A 16,439-nucleotide genomic window follows, 5' to 3' on the forward strand; every position below is an offset into this window, starting at 1 on the left:
ATTATATATATTCTATATTTACTTACTTATTTATTGGTTTTTTGAGACAGGGTTTCTCTTTGCATCTTTCCTGGATCTCGCTCTGTAGACCAGGCTGGCCTTGAACTCACAGAGATCCACCTGTCTCTGCCTCCCAAGTGCTGGGATTAAAGGTGTGCGCCACCACCGCCCGGCTGTTAATTTTTTATTTCATAAAACTGTAAACAAGATCGTGTAGTCCATTTATTAGCTTTCATGGCTTTTGTTTTGAGACAGGGTCTCACTATGTAGCCCTGGATGGCCTGAACTTGCTATGTAGACCAGGCTGGCCTTGAATGCATGAGATTCACCTGTCTCTGTTTCCTAAGTGCTGGGATTAATACCACCAGGCCTGGCCTGTGGCCTTGGTTTCAAAGTGTTGGGAATGGAACACAAAGTCTTGTGAATTTTAGGCAAACACCCTGACACTAAGCAATATCCATAGCCTGTTAACTCATTCTCATTCTCTGTCTGTGTGTGTGTGTGTGTGTGTGTGTGTGTGTGTGTGTGTGTGTGTGTACACACATTGTGTAATGGGTACATGTGTACATGTGTGGAGGCCAGAAGTCAACTTTGGGTGTTCTTCCTCAAGGACGATTGACCTTGTTTTTTTTTTATTTATTTATTTATTTATTTATTTATTTATTTATTATTTATTTATTTATTTATTTATTTATTTATTTATTTATTTATTATACAGAAGAAGGGCACCAGATCCCATTACAGATGGTTGTGAGCCACCATGTGGGTGCTGGGAATTGAACTCAGGACCTCTGGAAGAGCAGTCAGTGCTCTTAACCTCTGAGCTATCTCTCCAGCCCCTGACCTTGTTTTTTGAGACACACTCTCTCACTATCCTGGAACTTGCCAAATGGTCTAGGCTGGCATCCAGAGACCTCTGCTTCTCCAGGGTGGGGACTGCAGGCACGTGCCAACACTCTTGGTTTCTGATGCAGGTGTTGGAGATCGAACTCAGGTCATTAGGCTTGCCTAGCATTTTACTGGCTGAACTATCTCCCCGGCATCTCATTCTTTGGCATGTTCTTTCCAGGGGCTGCATGAATGTCTACAGTTCCAGATACATGACTTCTGTTTCTTGGGGTCTCTGCGTACATGGTGGGTCCCACCCTTTGTGGGATAATGATCCAAGTGAGTCTGAATTCGCGTACTCTGCAAGAGCTTTTCTGGTCCTCCCTTGCCCTTTCCTCCTTCCCCCTGTTTTCTCACATACCTAGAGAAAAACTAGCCTAGACTAGAGATCAGCATCTCTGTGGCTAAGCTTTGCTGCCCTCAGGCATCTTGCAGCCTAACCGGCAGAAGCTGTGAAGGTGCCTATGCCAGTCAGCTGTCCATCCCTGTGACATGGCACAGGAGACAAAGAATGGCGAGAGGAAAGGCTCATTCTGGCTCCCAGTGTCTGACGTTCCAGCCTGTGGTTCTCCGAGCCTGTGGTCCAGGGTCTAGTTGTACATTGTAATGAAAGCGTAAGGCTGAGAAGCCCATTCACTTCCTGGTGGCTGGGAGCAAAGGAAAAAAAAGATGGAACTAGGGTCCCGATCTCCTTCATGGGCACCCCCCCCCCCAATAACTAAGCTTGCTCCAACCAGCCCCATCTCTTAAAGACTCCACTGCTGCCCAACAGAGCCAACAGCTGGGGGCCAACCTTTAAACCTGGGCCTCTGAGAGAACTTCTGGATCCCCAACATAGCAGGTCCTTATTTTGAAAAGAGGGTCTTGCAGATGAAAAAAAGTTATGATGAGGTCATTCAGGGTTTTGGTGAGCCTCCCCTAATTCACATGTGGGGAGCTAGACACACAGCAATCAATTGTACCCCATCCTAAGAAGGGAGTGGATGATGGAGCAGGTGGTTACCCATTGTTTTTGTCCCCACTGACCAGACAAAAAAAGATTCTGCCATGTCCCTGAAGCTAAGAATTTGAGGTATTTCCCTTAAATGTCCTGCTTGGTCAGACAGCTTCCACCCCCACCCCCACCCCCCACCCCCCACCCCCACCCCACCCCGTGGCTCCAAGAGCCTTCGCCATTCCCATTCTCTCCTCAGGGACAGTGGGAAACTCTGTGCCTTGAACATAGCACCTTGTAGCAAACCCAACATTCGGGGTGCACTCCCCTCCTTCTCTGCACCCCTTGCCTCTGGTGACGGGACCTAACATTCCTGTTGCCTCAGTTTCCTGGGAGTTTTTCCACAAGAGCTACCTCACCTCCCTCAACCTGTTTATGGGGAGCGCAACAGTTCCAGTCCTGAGGACTTCACATTTATCTCTGTCAAGTTTAATTTTGTTAGCATTGGCTTGAGGCATTTAACAGGGAGAAAATTAATGGCTGATGAGAGAAGGCGGGGAGAAAGCCATTTCCAACTCACTTGAGTTCTCTTTCAGCAAGACGGAACACTGGCTGTGTTACCTGCTAAGCGAGATTTAGGGTGGTTCATTTAGGGACCCTGGAGTGACCCCACTACAAGAATATGGGGCAGGGTGGTTACTGGCTTGTGCTCACAGAGACACAGCAGCCTTCAGGAAGATCAGGAAGCTAATCATGTGGACCCCGATGAGAAGCCAGAGGGAGGGGCTGCCCCTGCTTGTGACCCCATGGTCTCCTGTGGAGCAGATGTGCAGATGTGTCAGCCAGTCCAGCCATTCATTCTACCACAGCCACTTTCCTCAAGAGTAGATCTACCGGCGCAGGAAACATCTGGAAAGAAATTTCCCAGTGTATGTCCACTGTTTTATTTCTGGGCGATAGGATGATTAGTGAGTTAAGTGTGTGAATTTCTTTGTGTTTTCTGAATTTTCTGCCATGTCTTCAATTAAAAGAGGCTGGGTCCTTTAATTTTAAGAGAAAACACCGTGATGGAGGAGGCCTATTTGAAATGATTACAGATGCCTTCAGCCGTGGAAGCCAGGTAAGAACTGTGGTGGCGGAAATGTGGTGTGTGTGTGTGTGTGTGTGTGTGTGTGTGTGTGTGTGTGTGTGTGTGGTAGGATGGGGTAGCTTCCCCTTCCATGATCCTTTTGAAGGCTGTACCTCAGGGTTATGCCTCCAGAGAGCCTAAGTGACCAACCCCATGGACCCAAAGTATTCTGGCGAAAGACTTTCAATACGAAAGCTGGGGTAGTCAGTCACTCTTTGAGTCATTTCAAGGATGCTGGCATCTGACAGCAGTCTTGGTAAGAGGCACCTTAGCAGCCCATTCTAATTAAGGGAATCCTAAGGAAAAGAATGCCAGCTGCTGACTTCATAATAACAATGATCCTTTATCTCCTACATAGCCTTCCCAGAGTATTACACCACTTGAGCCCCACAAGCATTAATAGCAGCTAGGATCCCCTACCAGAAGCATACAGACACCCCCCAACACACACACACCTCACATCTGCAGCAGCCATCAGTCTTGTGCATATGTCCTCTGTCCATGCCTCAACTCAGCTGCACCAATTACTTCTTGCTTTTTGCTCACAGCAATGGGTAGGTTGCCTGGGGGAACAGTTCTGCAGGCATCCCTCCCTGGTCACCCACCCAGTAGACTTCCTGTAGGGGAGGATCGGATGGGAGCAGGTGGAGGAACATTTCCAGTCTCTGTCCCTTGGGCACACGTTCTGTGGTCCACTCTAAATTACCTCTTTGAAGTTGGGGCCAGGGCTTCCTTCTTCTCCAGGTCTGGTTCCCTAGGATGGCCACCTTTAGCACAAATACTATCTGTAGAGAAACCTGGGCCTGGGCTCAAGTCTGGTGTGCTTTAGGTACTCCATGCATCGACCTCCTATTGCATCTCTAAAATGAGGCTCCTTTGGAGATGGAGGGAGGACCCACTAACACAAGCCCGCCCACTACAGAGGGCCAAGGGCGGAGCACTAGGCATTTGCCCCATTCTGGAAAGTGAGGCCTGCTGTGTGCTTGGCCGAGCCATTGCACGAGTCTATGTGCATCCTTTTGCTGACTGTTGGCTGCCTGACAACTGCCCTTCCCTAACCCTGCAGCTGCCTCCATCTACAGGGAGGGCAGGCAGAGTGGGTACCGAGCTCGCTTAGGAGAGACGGCTTCCTGACTGTGAAGCTGGAGGTAATGGCAGTATCCAAGTCTTGAGATAACAGGTAGCTTCCTATCTGCCAGGGAGGGCGGGGCAGGGTCAAAGGAGCACTTCAGGGCTCAGTGTAGATGAGGAAGGGGCAAGGGGAGGAGGGTACTCTGTGGGACGTATCTGTTCATTCCCAAACCATTTGCTCATTCTCTCCTCAACATGAATTCATTCCTTCATTTCATTCATTCCTCAATGGTATTTTCATTGCTTGGTCATGACCCACTCATTCACTCCTCAGCTGGTGTGTGTGTGTGTGTGTGTGTGTGTGTGTGTGTGTATGAGAGTATGTTCGAAGGTGTATGTGTGGGTGTGCCTATCCTTAGCATACAGGCTAAAGGATGACATCTGGTATCCCGCTCTAGCACCCTTGGCCTTGTTCCCTTGAGACAAGGTCTCTTACTAACCTGGAGCTAGGCTTGGAGCCAGCAAGTGCCCCAGACCCTCCTGTTTCTGTCCCCCAGTACCTCTGGGGTTATAGGTGTCCAGGTGGCCACCTCTGGATTTTTACGAGGGTGCTGGTATCAAACTCAGGCCCTCATGCTTGTGTGGCAAGTGTTCTTACCCACTGAGCCACATTCCCAGCCTCCCCTGTTGTATTTCTGCTGAGTGTGTGAGGATTACCGAACACACTGAGAGGTGCTGGAGAGGAGGTGCCCTCACAGAACTCCTATTGTGAGAGTGAACTGAGACCCAAGAAGACAACGTGAACAGTTATCTGTATCATTTTCCATGTGATGTGAACAAGGAGACTGGTGGGAGAAGCAGACGCAGGAGGGGTTGAAGGTTTGAGCTGTGGGCCATTGTTTAGAAACTGAGGCTGACTTCAGGGCTGGGCGGTGGTGAAGGAACAGGGGCCAAATGCAGGGAAAGACCCCTGCAGAGGCTACTCACCTCCCGGGGTCAACTCAGGAATTGAGGAAAAGAGCCCCAGATGTCATCCCAAAGAAAGGGTAAGTGAGGTGACAGATATTCTAATCATGCAAATGTAAGCATTGTGCGTAAGCATGGCAACGTCACACTGTGCCCCATAAATCGGTACAGATGCACCACTACATACAGGAGAACATTTAGCTAGGTGCAGGGGCATAGCCTGTAAGCCCAGCATTCTAGAGGCTGGGCCATGAGGGCTCTGAGTTTAAGGCCAGCCTGGGCTACACAGGGAGATACTGTCTCAAAATTAGCAATCATGGGGAAATGCTTTGCAGGCCAGAGGACCTGAGTTTGGTCCCCAGCACCTACATAGAAAAGATGGGCATGGTGGCACACTTCTGTGACCCCAGCACTGGGAGGTGGAGTGAGATGCAGATCTCTGAAGTTTGCGGGGCAGCCACTCTACCTGGATCCCCCGAGCCCTGTCTTGAAAAGGTGGATGCAGGCCAGGGAGAGGCCGAGCAGTTGAAGCGCTTTCTGTGGAAGCATGAGGACCCACCCGATTTTGGACTCTCAGAACTCACACAGATGCTGGTGGGTCTGTAAGGCAGAGGCAGAGGATCTCAGAGTAAGCTGGCTATTGAGACCAACCCTATCTGCGAGCTCTGGGTCGGACTGAGAGCCCCTGCCTTAGCAAATAGGGTGGAGGAATGATCAAGGATGAGTCCCAACATCAGCCTTAGGCATCAATATGTATACACCTGCATACGTATGCATTCATACATGTGCAAACACACCTCCATACCACACACAAGTATGTAAAAATGGGGAGAAGGAAGATGGATGGCCCCTAATGAATGACACAAGGTTATCCTGTTACACACACACACACACACACACACACACAGAGAGAGAGAGAGAGAGAGAGAGAGAGAGAGAGAGAGAGAGAGAGAGAGAGAGAGAAGAGACAGAAAGACAGACAGAGAATGAGAATGAGAACAAAAAAAGATAATTGAAAAGAAAGAAAGAAAACAAGACCCAGGCCCAGCCCAGTGCTAAGAAAGGGTACAGGTAGAGAATGCCCAGACCAGCCGAGGCAAACGCAAAGACCACGCCCGGTTCAAGATTCTGCCACCTGTGTCTGAGTCATTTTACCAACTGCAAACTTTACATGTTATGAATATTGCAAATATGTCCTGTTTAGGCAATCTCCAAATTAGTCCAAATTAGAGAGTTCACTGGTGGAGCACTGAGATGGGGTGACAATGTGTGGCTCACAGCTCTGGTACAGGGACCAAATGGCAAGTCTTTATCTCAGAGCAGTGCATTCTGGGTCTCTTGCTCCCATCGACCACCACAACTTTCTAGAGTTGTTCACCCATGGGCTAGCTTCCATCCTATTCCCAGAGGGAAGGAAAGAAACAGTGTGGCACCCCTGGGCAGGTATTTCCATGTTTTAAATCACCTGGGCCAGGAGCAATCTGGGACTTTGTGGGCAGGGTAGAGATCTGAGAGGGTGGCCAGGCTTCAGCAGAGCTGAGGGCAGGAGGAGGTGGCAGGGTTTCCTCATGGCAGGGTTTCCCAGGAGTGAAACCCAGAGCATCACTCAGCTTCTATCATATGCTGGGCACTGCTTGAAGCACCCATACTTTATCAACACAGCCTTCATTCTAATCCCAGGATACCCAGGGGATGACCACCATCCTTTGCTGCTAAGGACCTACCTGGGATTTGATCCCAGACCAGGCTTTTATACCTCTGGTACAGAGGCAGCCCATGCTCAACACCGTGGCTTTATTCATCATGAGCACAAGCCACAGCAGGCTGGTAGAATCAAAGCACAACTTTCGGGGGTCACCTCTCTCTTTCCACCATGCGTGTTTGGTCCTGGGGATCACTCTCGGGGCATCAGGGTTGGCAGCAAGCACCTTACCTGCTGAGCCATCTTGCCAGCCCCTCGGATCGTGGGTGACCTTTCTAAAGACCGTATCTCCAAACAAGGTCACATACTGAGGTACTGGAGTGATGACGTCAATGCAAGATTTGGGGGCAAGATTTTAAGTCGCCTAACCTGGAACAGAGCTGGGAGTGGGCGCACTGGCCAGGCACTCAGGCCAATAAACCAGAGTGACCGATCTCTCATTAGGCTCCGTCTCCTGTCTCGCTCCCCACCTAGAGGTCCTCTTTATAACCCACTTCCACGCCCATCTCCAAAGAAACTTCCTAATGACTGTGATTTCCCAATTGGCATGCTCTGGTCTCCTGCGGGCTGGCTGTTCTCCAGTGGCAGTGAGGCTGGCTGCTGGGAAACCTTTCCCTGGGTTCCTACAGAGAAATGCCAGGCTCTGAAAAGCAGGGTGGGCTGGGCTGCACTCCAAGCAAGCGCTAGATTCTTGGCCTTCAGTGACGCCTCAAGACCCTGTGAGATAATCACAGACTTCACTTTCTTTGTGCAATTTATACTTCCTGAGTACCTGCTATTTTCTAGGTGATGGCGTCTGGAGATGTAGCAGAATATTTTCTCATTATACCTGTTTCCCTTTCACTGGGCACGTGGCTAGTGCGGACTTCCAACTTTTCCCGTGGAAATGGCCATGGGGTAGGTGACCGTGTTGTCCTCTGGACTGGGAGCAGAACTGATACATGCCATGCCTGAAGCAGGTTCTGGAGCAGGAAGTGTACCCATTTATCTCCATGCCCAAACAATGGAGGAACGACAAGACGCCAGAGTCACACTGTGGAGGATGGTCCTCGGCTAGGACCGGTCACTTCAGACTGCTAACTCCAGCAGGTGACCAGCTATTGTATTAGCTGCTCTCCACATCTCAGAGTATTTCTGCTGTGGCAAAAATCAATGATAAGAGAGATTATGACAGACATGGCCTCTGCCTTTCAGAGCTTTCTCTTGACAGTTCCTCAATGGTGAGGAAGGAAAGGCTCTACAGGAGAGTCCAGGGCCTCAGAGAATGTACGGCTGAGGAGCCTGGCCAAGGCTGTGGTGCTGAGCTCAGAGAAGCTGTTTCTTATCTCAATGTCACGAGGAGGAGGAGGACAGTTTTCAACTCCCTACATCTCAGGGTTGTCTTCAGCCTGGACTGTTTTCTGACTGGAGTTTGGTGAAGAGCTGTCCATGTCCTCTCCATGGACAGCTATGAGGGGTTCGGTGGAATATTATTTTAAGATGTGTTACATTTGTTTATGTTCTGGAACATTTGTTTAATGATGCAAAGATGTGTTGCATTCTTTTATGTTGCATTTGTTTAGCTCTGTGAGGCTGTGTTACTTTGCCTGTCTAAAATACCTGATGGTCTGAACAGCCAGTAGCAAGGTAGGAGGAAGGATAGGCCAGGCTGGCAGGTAGAGAGAATACATAGAAGGAGAAATCAGGGAGGAAAAGAAGAAAGAGCAAGAGAAGGAGAGGAGGATGCTAGGGGCCAGCCACACAGCCACACAGCCAGCCACAGAGTAAGAGTGAAAGTAAGATTTACAGAAGTGAGAAAAGGAAAAAGCCTAGAGACGAAATGTAGCCAGGATAATTTAAAGTTAAGAAAAGCTGGCTAGAAACAAGCCAGGCTAAGGCCAGGCATTTATAATTAAGAATAAGCCTCTGTGCGTAATTTATTTGGAAGCTGGGTGGCGGGCCCCTCAAAAGAGCAAAAACAACCAACAACATTTTGGCGTCCAACGAGGGGCTAGAGTAAAAGAAAATCTAGCAACAGGGTTCAGAGGTTGGAAAGTTTCCTCAGCCAAACAGCAAGCCTAACACTAACGCCTGAAGAAAGCCTCACACTGCTCTCCCTACTATTGTTTAATATTTTTTCGAGACAGGATTTCTCTGTAGCTTTGGAGTCTGTCCTGGAACTCGCTCTGTAGACCAGGCTGGCCTCAAACTCACCGAAATCCGCCTGTCTTTGCCTCCCGAGTGCTGGGATTAAAGGTGTGCACCACCACCGCCCGGCCCTATTATTTAATTTTTAAATTAAAGAAAAACATTTAAGACAGGGTCTCTATAGCCCAGGTTGACCTCAAACTCCCAAGGTCATCTGAGCATGACCTTGAATTTATGATTCTCCTATGTCCACCTCCAGAGTGCTGGGATTACAGGTGTACTCCACCACACTCAGTTTATGCAGTGCTGAGGATTGAACCCAGGGCTTTGTGCACACTAGGAAAGGGGTCTACCAAACAAACTACACCCCCAGCCCACAAGCTCTTCTGAAAGCCTTAACTCAGCACCTGGAAGGTCTTTGTCCTTCTATGATCTTTAGGGATTTCCTTTTAGATGCGTGCCTTAGTTAGGGTTTCTATTGCTTTGAAGAAACACCATGACCACGGCAACTCTTATAAAGGGCTCAATCCATTATCATCATGGTGGGGAGCATGGTGGCATGTAGGCAGACATGGTGCTGGCTACATCTTGATCAGAAGGCAACAGGAAGTAGACTCAGAACTGGGCAGTATCCTGAGCATAGGAAGCCTCAAAGCCTCCCCCCACAGTGACACACTTCCCCCAACAAGGCCATACCCACTCCAACAAAGCCACACCTCCTAATAGTGCCACTCCCTATGGCACTATGGTATAGAGACCAATTACATTTACACTACCACAATGTGGTTCACTCATTTGACCCTTTATCCATTCTTTTCTTTAATTCAGCATTCCTGTATTGATGCCAGGCCCCGTGGGAGTGAAAAGACACAGATCCTGTCTGGGAGAACAGACACCTCAGATGGGGAGGTGAGTGGACCTCCTACCCGAAACAATGAGGGAGGAGCAGGTATATGAGGGTTCAAAGAAGTTCAGTGCTGGATGGGGTATATGGAGAAGCTGCAGGGGGCTGTTCCCCTAAGCAGTGCTGGGCAAATGGCACCCCAGAAAGGAGGCCCAGAAGACCCCGAGATTTGGAAGAGAAAAAGCGGGGGACTAAGGCTTAAAAATGTAGGTGAGACTCAGTTACAAAGACAGCCTTAGGTTCCCTGTAAGGGGGCTGCATTTAATGCTACCTGCTCCAAGGTGCCACCAGGAAGGAGAGATCATATTGTGAGCCCAGAGAGTGATTGGCAGCTAGAAAAACCCCTCATGACTCATACGGTGAGTGCTGCTCTTTGGAGGCTCTGGATGTCTCTGATGCTATTCCCAGCCTGCCTGGGCATCATTTGGTCTGTTAGGTTTGCCCTACCCTAGGACTCTTGGGTGTCTGCCTCTGGTCCCAGAGGAGCTCAGCTGCCTGGGAGAAGGCAGGCTGTGCTTGCCCGGGACTAACAAGCTCTCTCCTCATCATGTATCTCACATTGGAACCCCTCTGTAAGGACACATTTAACCCTGGCTCTAGGTCAGCAGCTTCCTGCAGCCGCCTGAGGACCCTGGGCAGCCTCTTGCTGGCTGCCGTCAGAGAAAGGGGCAGGGAGTGGATGGGTAGGTGGGAGTGCCTTGGAATCAGCCCATCTTTCCCCTCACAGGCTGTCAGTCACAGGAAAGCACTGATGGGAGAGGTGTTGGACCACAGACCACACTGTTTGCAAACACATCACAAGAGGGGATCCAGGGCCTGGGGCCTGGGAAGAAGGCATCTTCTATAGGTTGGCTCCCACAGTCATGTGTTGGGAACTTTGTGTTCTGTACGGTGATGCTAAGAGGTGTTGGGCTAGCCAGGTATGGTGGAACGTGATTATAATCTCAGCACTCAGGACCTCGAGGAAGCAAGGTCACAGCAAACTGGGAAAAAAAAATAAATTCATTCAAAAGAAGAGAACCTGAATTGAGACTGCCACCAAAGAGGTTTCCCTGCTTCACAACTGCCTGGAGAGGGGGTTTCCTTAGGTTCAGCAGTCAAGGCACACAGCGCTCACTACAGCTGTGGAGGTGGGGGGGCCACACTACAGCTGTGGAGGTGGGGGGGCACACTACAGCTGTGGAGGTAGAGGGGGGCACACTACAGCTTCAGCTGGCTCCAGAACCTGGCTGTGTCATCCACATGGGGCTGGCCTTACAGGCATGCAAAAGCCAAGAGTTACCATGTCATAGAGGCTTGCATCCACGTTCCAGAAAACTGCTGAGGTCAGGTTTCCTGCAAGGAAGTCCTCAGAGGACAATTTCCCGGTGTGAGCATGAAGCATCAGTTGCAATAGCAACTTCAGGAGAGTGTTGGAGACACCAGGACCACAGGACATCTGTGGAGGCAAGATGGAGGCCTGGGGGCAGAGCCAGCCGGAGAGACAGTCTAGGCATGCTGCCAGAAACAGAACTGGGAGGTGGGGCTACTCAATGCCCTTTGTGCCTAGATGATGACACCACCAGTTCCAGATGCTGGACATGGAGCTGCAGTAGTTAGTGTTTTCCTGCTGGGTATCAGTCATACATTGGCCCGGTCTTTCCCTGACATTCTCCCCATCCTTCTCCTTTAAGACGGGAATATTTACTCTATGTCATCAAACACTGGAAGAATGTAACCGGTTTACTGATTTTACAGGGACTCAGATTGAAGAGACTGCTTTGAGTTTCAAAGGCGATTTTATGTTTCTGAACAGTGTTGAAACTGCTGGAGTTATGGGCAGTTTTGAAGTTGGAATAAATGCATTCTGCATCATGAGATGACCGTAAACCTACTGGGGCCAGGGGTAGAATGTGATGAACTTAAAAGGATGTGTTTGGGCGTCAGGCTGGCAAGGGGTGACTGTGTAACAGTTAATCTCGATGGTCACCTTGATGGGATTTAGAGTCCCCTACGAGATAAACTTCTGGCCATGTTTGTGAGGTCGTGAGAGAGGCTTTAAGTGAGGTGGTAGGAAGACCCATTGTGAGCTTGGATGGCACCAGCCCATGGGCTGGGGGTCTGGACTGAATAAAAAGAAGAGAGATGAATCATCACTCTCCGCTTCCCGACCGCAGACGCAACACGACCAGCTGCTTCCTGGTCCTACAGCCGCCTCTTGGTTGTGATGGACTCACCCTCAAAGTCTGAGCCAAATCGAACCTTCACTCCCTGAGGTTGCGTTTGTCGGGCATTTTGTCATAGTAACAAGAAAAGCAACGAATGCAGATACTCACCAGCCCCTTCCTTAGAAGTGGGAGGCTTTGAATCAATTTTTACCTCCAAACCGAGGCATCTCTTTAAGGTCTTATGCTATGGACACAAGGTCAAGAAGGAGGCGAGCCATGCCGTCCTTCTGGGGTGTGACTTCTTCCTCTGGGAATAAGGTCCTCATACAGAACCACCCACAGTGGCTATATTTCATGGTCTTGACCACCACCCCTCCCCAGGGACCCAGGCTGACCAATCAGACACTCCCCCATGAATACAGATTTGAGTTTAGCCAGAGGAGGCCCAGGAGATGCCGGGGAATTCATAAGTGGGGTATACTTGAGTGGTTTATGATGGAGGTCCCCCGCTTTTCTCTTTGGTCTTGGCTGTACCCTTCCCTACATTCCCTACACCCTTAAGGACACGTCCACAGTCTTCCACTAAAGTCATTATCTATGCTTGTAATCAAGAGGATCCCAGTTCCCAGGCAGCTGAACCTCTGCTTGGGGGAAGGATATCTGGTCCTGGCTGGCCTGGAAGGCTGGACTCCACTTTACTCCATGGGAAGTTTGGGAACACTGTTCTGAGATTTGAAAGTAAGTGTAGATTTCCAAGAGATCACAGACCTCAGGGGACAGAAAGGACCCACCTTATCAGAAGACATCAATATTGCACGCCTTCACGGGAGAAGCATATGGCACGTGCCTCCCAATCTCTTTAGGTCTCAGCCTCCTGGAAGTTAACCAGCCCTGAGGTACTATCTCTGAAATAGGGGTATCCATGAACCCCATGGAGTTGCCACAGAAGAAATGAGATGATATAAGACCAAGAGGGAGAGGGGCCTCACAAATGGCAGGTTCTCTTCTATCACTGATTAAAAAAAAAATACAAAAGCCCTTCTGCTCCCTCACAGCCTACAACGAAAGCCCTGGCAGTCTCCTTCCTCAGGGTTGCCTTTTCAGGAAACACAGACCTGCCTGGGCACCGTCTTAGTTTTGTTTCCTGTCGCAGGCAAAGGCAACTTAGGAGAGAGGGCATAGCTGACGATTCCAGTTACAGCCAGTCATTGCTAGGAAGTTACAGCAGCAGGAGCTTGGGAGAACTGGTCACATGACACCCACAGTCAGGAGCAGAGAGCAATGGACGCATGCGTGCTGGCTAGTGCTCGGCTGGCTCTCTCCTCTCCATTCAGTTCAGGGTCCAGCCCACAAAATGGTGCCTCCCCCATTCAGGGTGGGTTTTTCCCACTTCAATTAACCCAATTAACAAAATCCTTCCCCGGCATACCCGCAGGCCAGTCTAACTTAGATAATTCCTCATTGAGACTTTTGCAGCCCATTCTAGATTGTGCCAAGGTGACAGTTAAAACTAGCCATCACAGGGGCCATCCTGGGACCCGGGGCCTCTGGCTTTCTCCATCCCTTCTGGGCTCAGCGAGTCCTTGGAGGGCAGCACAACTGCAGCCTCACCTCCTCCAGTGCTGGTCTGCAGAACTGCCGGGATTTTCCAGGCTTCCTGCCGAGATTCATAATTGAACAGAGCCAGAGCGATTCCCCAACCAATAGCCATCTTCTCCCCCAGCACCGGGGAATGGTGTTCTCTGTGATTTCTCTACTTGTATCTGCTCCATAACTACTGCCTGGATGAAAGCTTGGTATTGAGGGCTGGGCTTTTTTCCTTTCCTCTTTGCCTCCTTCTTTCTTTTATAATGAGGAAGAAATATGGTGCTTGGAAGGGGCAAAACAGCTCTCTGCAGATTCCAGACTTTTCCATAGCCTCACTTCTGCAGATCTCTGGAAAGTTATACCCCAGTAACCTGAGCGTTTTAATTGGAAGGCCTGTGTGGGGGAGGGACAATCATAGTGGAGACACACAAACTTCTAAAAGGAGCCCTCGGGACTGACTCCTTCATCTCCATCACTTCACACATCAGGAACCCGAGGCCTGGAGAGGTGAAAGACCGTTTCCATGGTGACAGGTTAGCTGGTGGAACAGCCACCAAGCCTAGATCTCCAGTCTCCGGACTCCAGAGTTCAGCATTCTTTTGCTCACCCACGGCTGCCTGCTCTGTGTCAGGGCGCTCCACACGTGACTCTACCTCCCCAGTGTTCCTGATATCTGGTGGCCGAGGGCAGCGACACTGTCAAACATTTTCTAAGACACTGCCCTCCCACTCCAACAAACTCCAACTTAATCCTAAATGTCAGACGCGTCCTTGTTGATGATGAGTCAGGGGCCTGAGGCGAGTTAAGTGACCACCCCCACAGTAGACATTGCTAACCAATCGTGGTGGCTGAACAGCGTAGACGTGGGGGCTTCAGCACTCTCGGGGGGTGGTTGTCTGGGCTCTGCTGCCGCCCACCAGCTGTGTGACGTCGGTCCTAGCTAACCTCCCTGTGCCTCATTTTCCCCACCTGTAAAAAGGGGCTCTTACACAGGGGTAACTCAGAGGGACTTTTGAAGGCGGCACAACAGGGTTGTGAAAGGTCACGGAGCCTGGCATACAGTAAGCGCCTCATACATGTGACCAGAAGGCATGTTCTGACGGAGAGAGCCCAGTTTGCCCGCCTCCTCCACGGACCGCCATGGAGTCCTCCCTGTCCTCACGGTTTGCCTGGCTGTGAGGAGGGCCGGCAGAGAGACTGCTTTTCCTTCAGCCCCACCGTTAACCGACTCACAAGAACAGCTTCCAGATGAGCACTAAGCCCTGCAAAACTCTTAGCTAAGCGCTTTCCAATTTCTTACTTAAGCCTTAAAAATGCCTTAAGAAGCAGGAGCTCCCACAGCTAGGGATGTAGCTTGGTGGTAAAGTGCTTGCCAGGCATGCGCAAAGCCCTAGGTTCGATCCCTAATATGACGACAAAAAAAAAAAAAAAAAAAAAAAAAGGAGGCACTCCTGTAAGCTTGTCACACACAACAAAGGCTCAGAGAGGGCAAGTCATTTGTTAGCAGAGTCCCAAGGAGCCACAAAACTCTCCAAGAGAGAAAGGAGGTGGGGGGGGGCAGCGTCTGGGAGGGCACACACCTGCCAAGTCACCGGCACCTTCTGGTAGCCAGGCAGGGCCGAGAGCTCAGATCTGCTCACTGAGTCCCCCTGGGGCTGGGGCAGCAATGCCAGCCAACTAGAAACCCAATCCAAGCCCGATTTTCAATGCCCTCCCCCTCCCTCCCACACCTGTGGTCCAGAGTGCCAAATAAACAGAGTCATCAGCTGGGGCTCTGGTGCTTACATGTCCTTTGGTGAAGAGCCACTAGCTCAAGGCTTGGAGGAGACCTCAGAGCTCTGGACTCATCGGCCACACCTGATGCCCATGTCCTCTGCCCAGCCTCCTGGGAACCCAGAGTCCTGCTGTGGTACAGCCCATTGGCTGCTTTCCAGGGGGAGAGTCACTATTTTTGGCCCTTACATGGCCCACTCTCTATGGCAGCAGAGACAAATGTCCCCTTATCTTACCTAGGATGGGCCTCCCAGCACTGAAGAGCAGGTACCTATGCAGCCATGAACTCAGTCTTGGATTCAAGTCAATGTCTACATGGCCACAGCCTGTCATGCGCCAGGTGCCTGGCCACGTGTGTGTGCCACAGCTGCCCCATCCCTGCCTTTAGCTTAGCAGTGACTTGGTGACTCGGACAAGGAAGCCACTTAGAGAAACTAATATCTGAACTGAGCCTCACACAGAATCAGCAAGCCAAAAACTAGGTAGATGTTCCGGACAGAGACACATGGCAGAGTCAGGGCCAGAGGCCGGCATGCCTTGCGAGGGGAAAAGGTGACTATGGACATAGTAAGATGCGGGGAGGAGAAAGCGGCATGACCTGGGGGCTTTGTGAACCTGGGAGAGCCAGGAAAGGTATTAAACTAGCAATGCAATGAGATCAGGTTTGCGTCTTGTCCTCAAGAGTCAGGGACAGAGAAGCAGAGGGGCCAATCAGAATCCAGACTCTGGGACAGTTTCTCCTGGATGCTCACCCGCTGTTCTGGGGCAGAGAGAGGATTCCCTCAGAGCAATGTGTCTCCCCAGCTCTGTCCACCATCTGACCGCCCATCCCCCACTCCCAAGCACTCTTGGCTTAGGGTCACAGTAGCTTTCCTGGGCTACTTCTTCCAGGTTGTACCCACACTTACGGCCTCTAGTGACCCTCCATAGTCTGTCCTTAAGACCAATACATCCCAGGCTCCCTGTTGGCTGTTCCAGATCAGCTGTCGCTGTTTGTGGTCCCTCTCCACGTTCTTTCATGCCCCAGTCTCAGCTCCCTCTCCTTCAGCTTCTTCTAGGAGGTCTGGAGCTAAGGCTTGGGGATTTTGCTTGCCAGAAGAGAAAAAAGTAGCAAGACTGTAAAAGCCAGCTTCCCCTCCCTCCACACAGGCACAGCAGGTCTATGAGCTACGGCTTTGGTGGGAGCCGGAGGCAGAGAAGATATGTTGGCC

The 16,439-nt window shown here is 50.5% G+C and overlaps 1 protein-coding gene across 2 annotated transcripts in view; it reads right to left on the reverse strand.

Moving 5' to 3' along the window:
• The window catches only part of Cacng4 (calcium voltage-gated channel auxiliary subunit gamma 4), a 62,624-nt gene that overhangs the window by 14,505 nt on the left and 31,680 nt on the right, over positions 1 to 16,439 (reverse strand). Inside the window, exon 1 of one of the 2 annotated variants that reach the window (XM_042283009.2) lies at positions 16,137 to 16,430. The exons of the other annotated variant lie outside the window; for it this stretch is intronic. Coding sequence (XP_042138943.1) covers positions 16,137 to 16,248 — 112 coding nt within the window. The 5' untranslated portion in view covers positions 16,249 to 16,430. Of the gene's footprint in view, positions 1 to 16,136; positions 16,431 to 16,439 lie in introns of those variants that run through there. 2 annotated transcript variants of the gene reach the window in all.

The sequence above is a fragment of the Peromyscus maniculatus genome, chromosome 8, assembly GCF_049852395.1.
Source record: "Peromyscus maniculatus bairdii isolate BWxNUB_F1_BW_parent chromosome 8, HU_Pman_BW_mat_3.1, whole genome shotgun sequence".
NCBI classification, from domain to species: domain Eukaryota; kingdom Metazoa; phylum Chordata; class Mammalia; order Rodentia; family Cricetidae; genus Peromyscus; species Peromyscus maniculatus.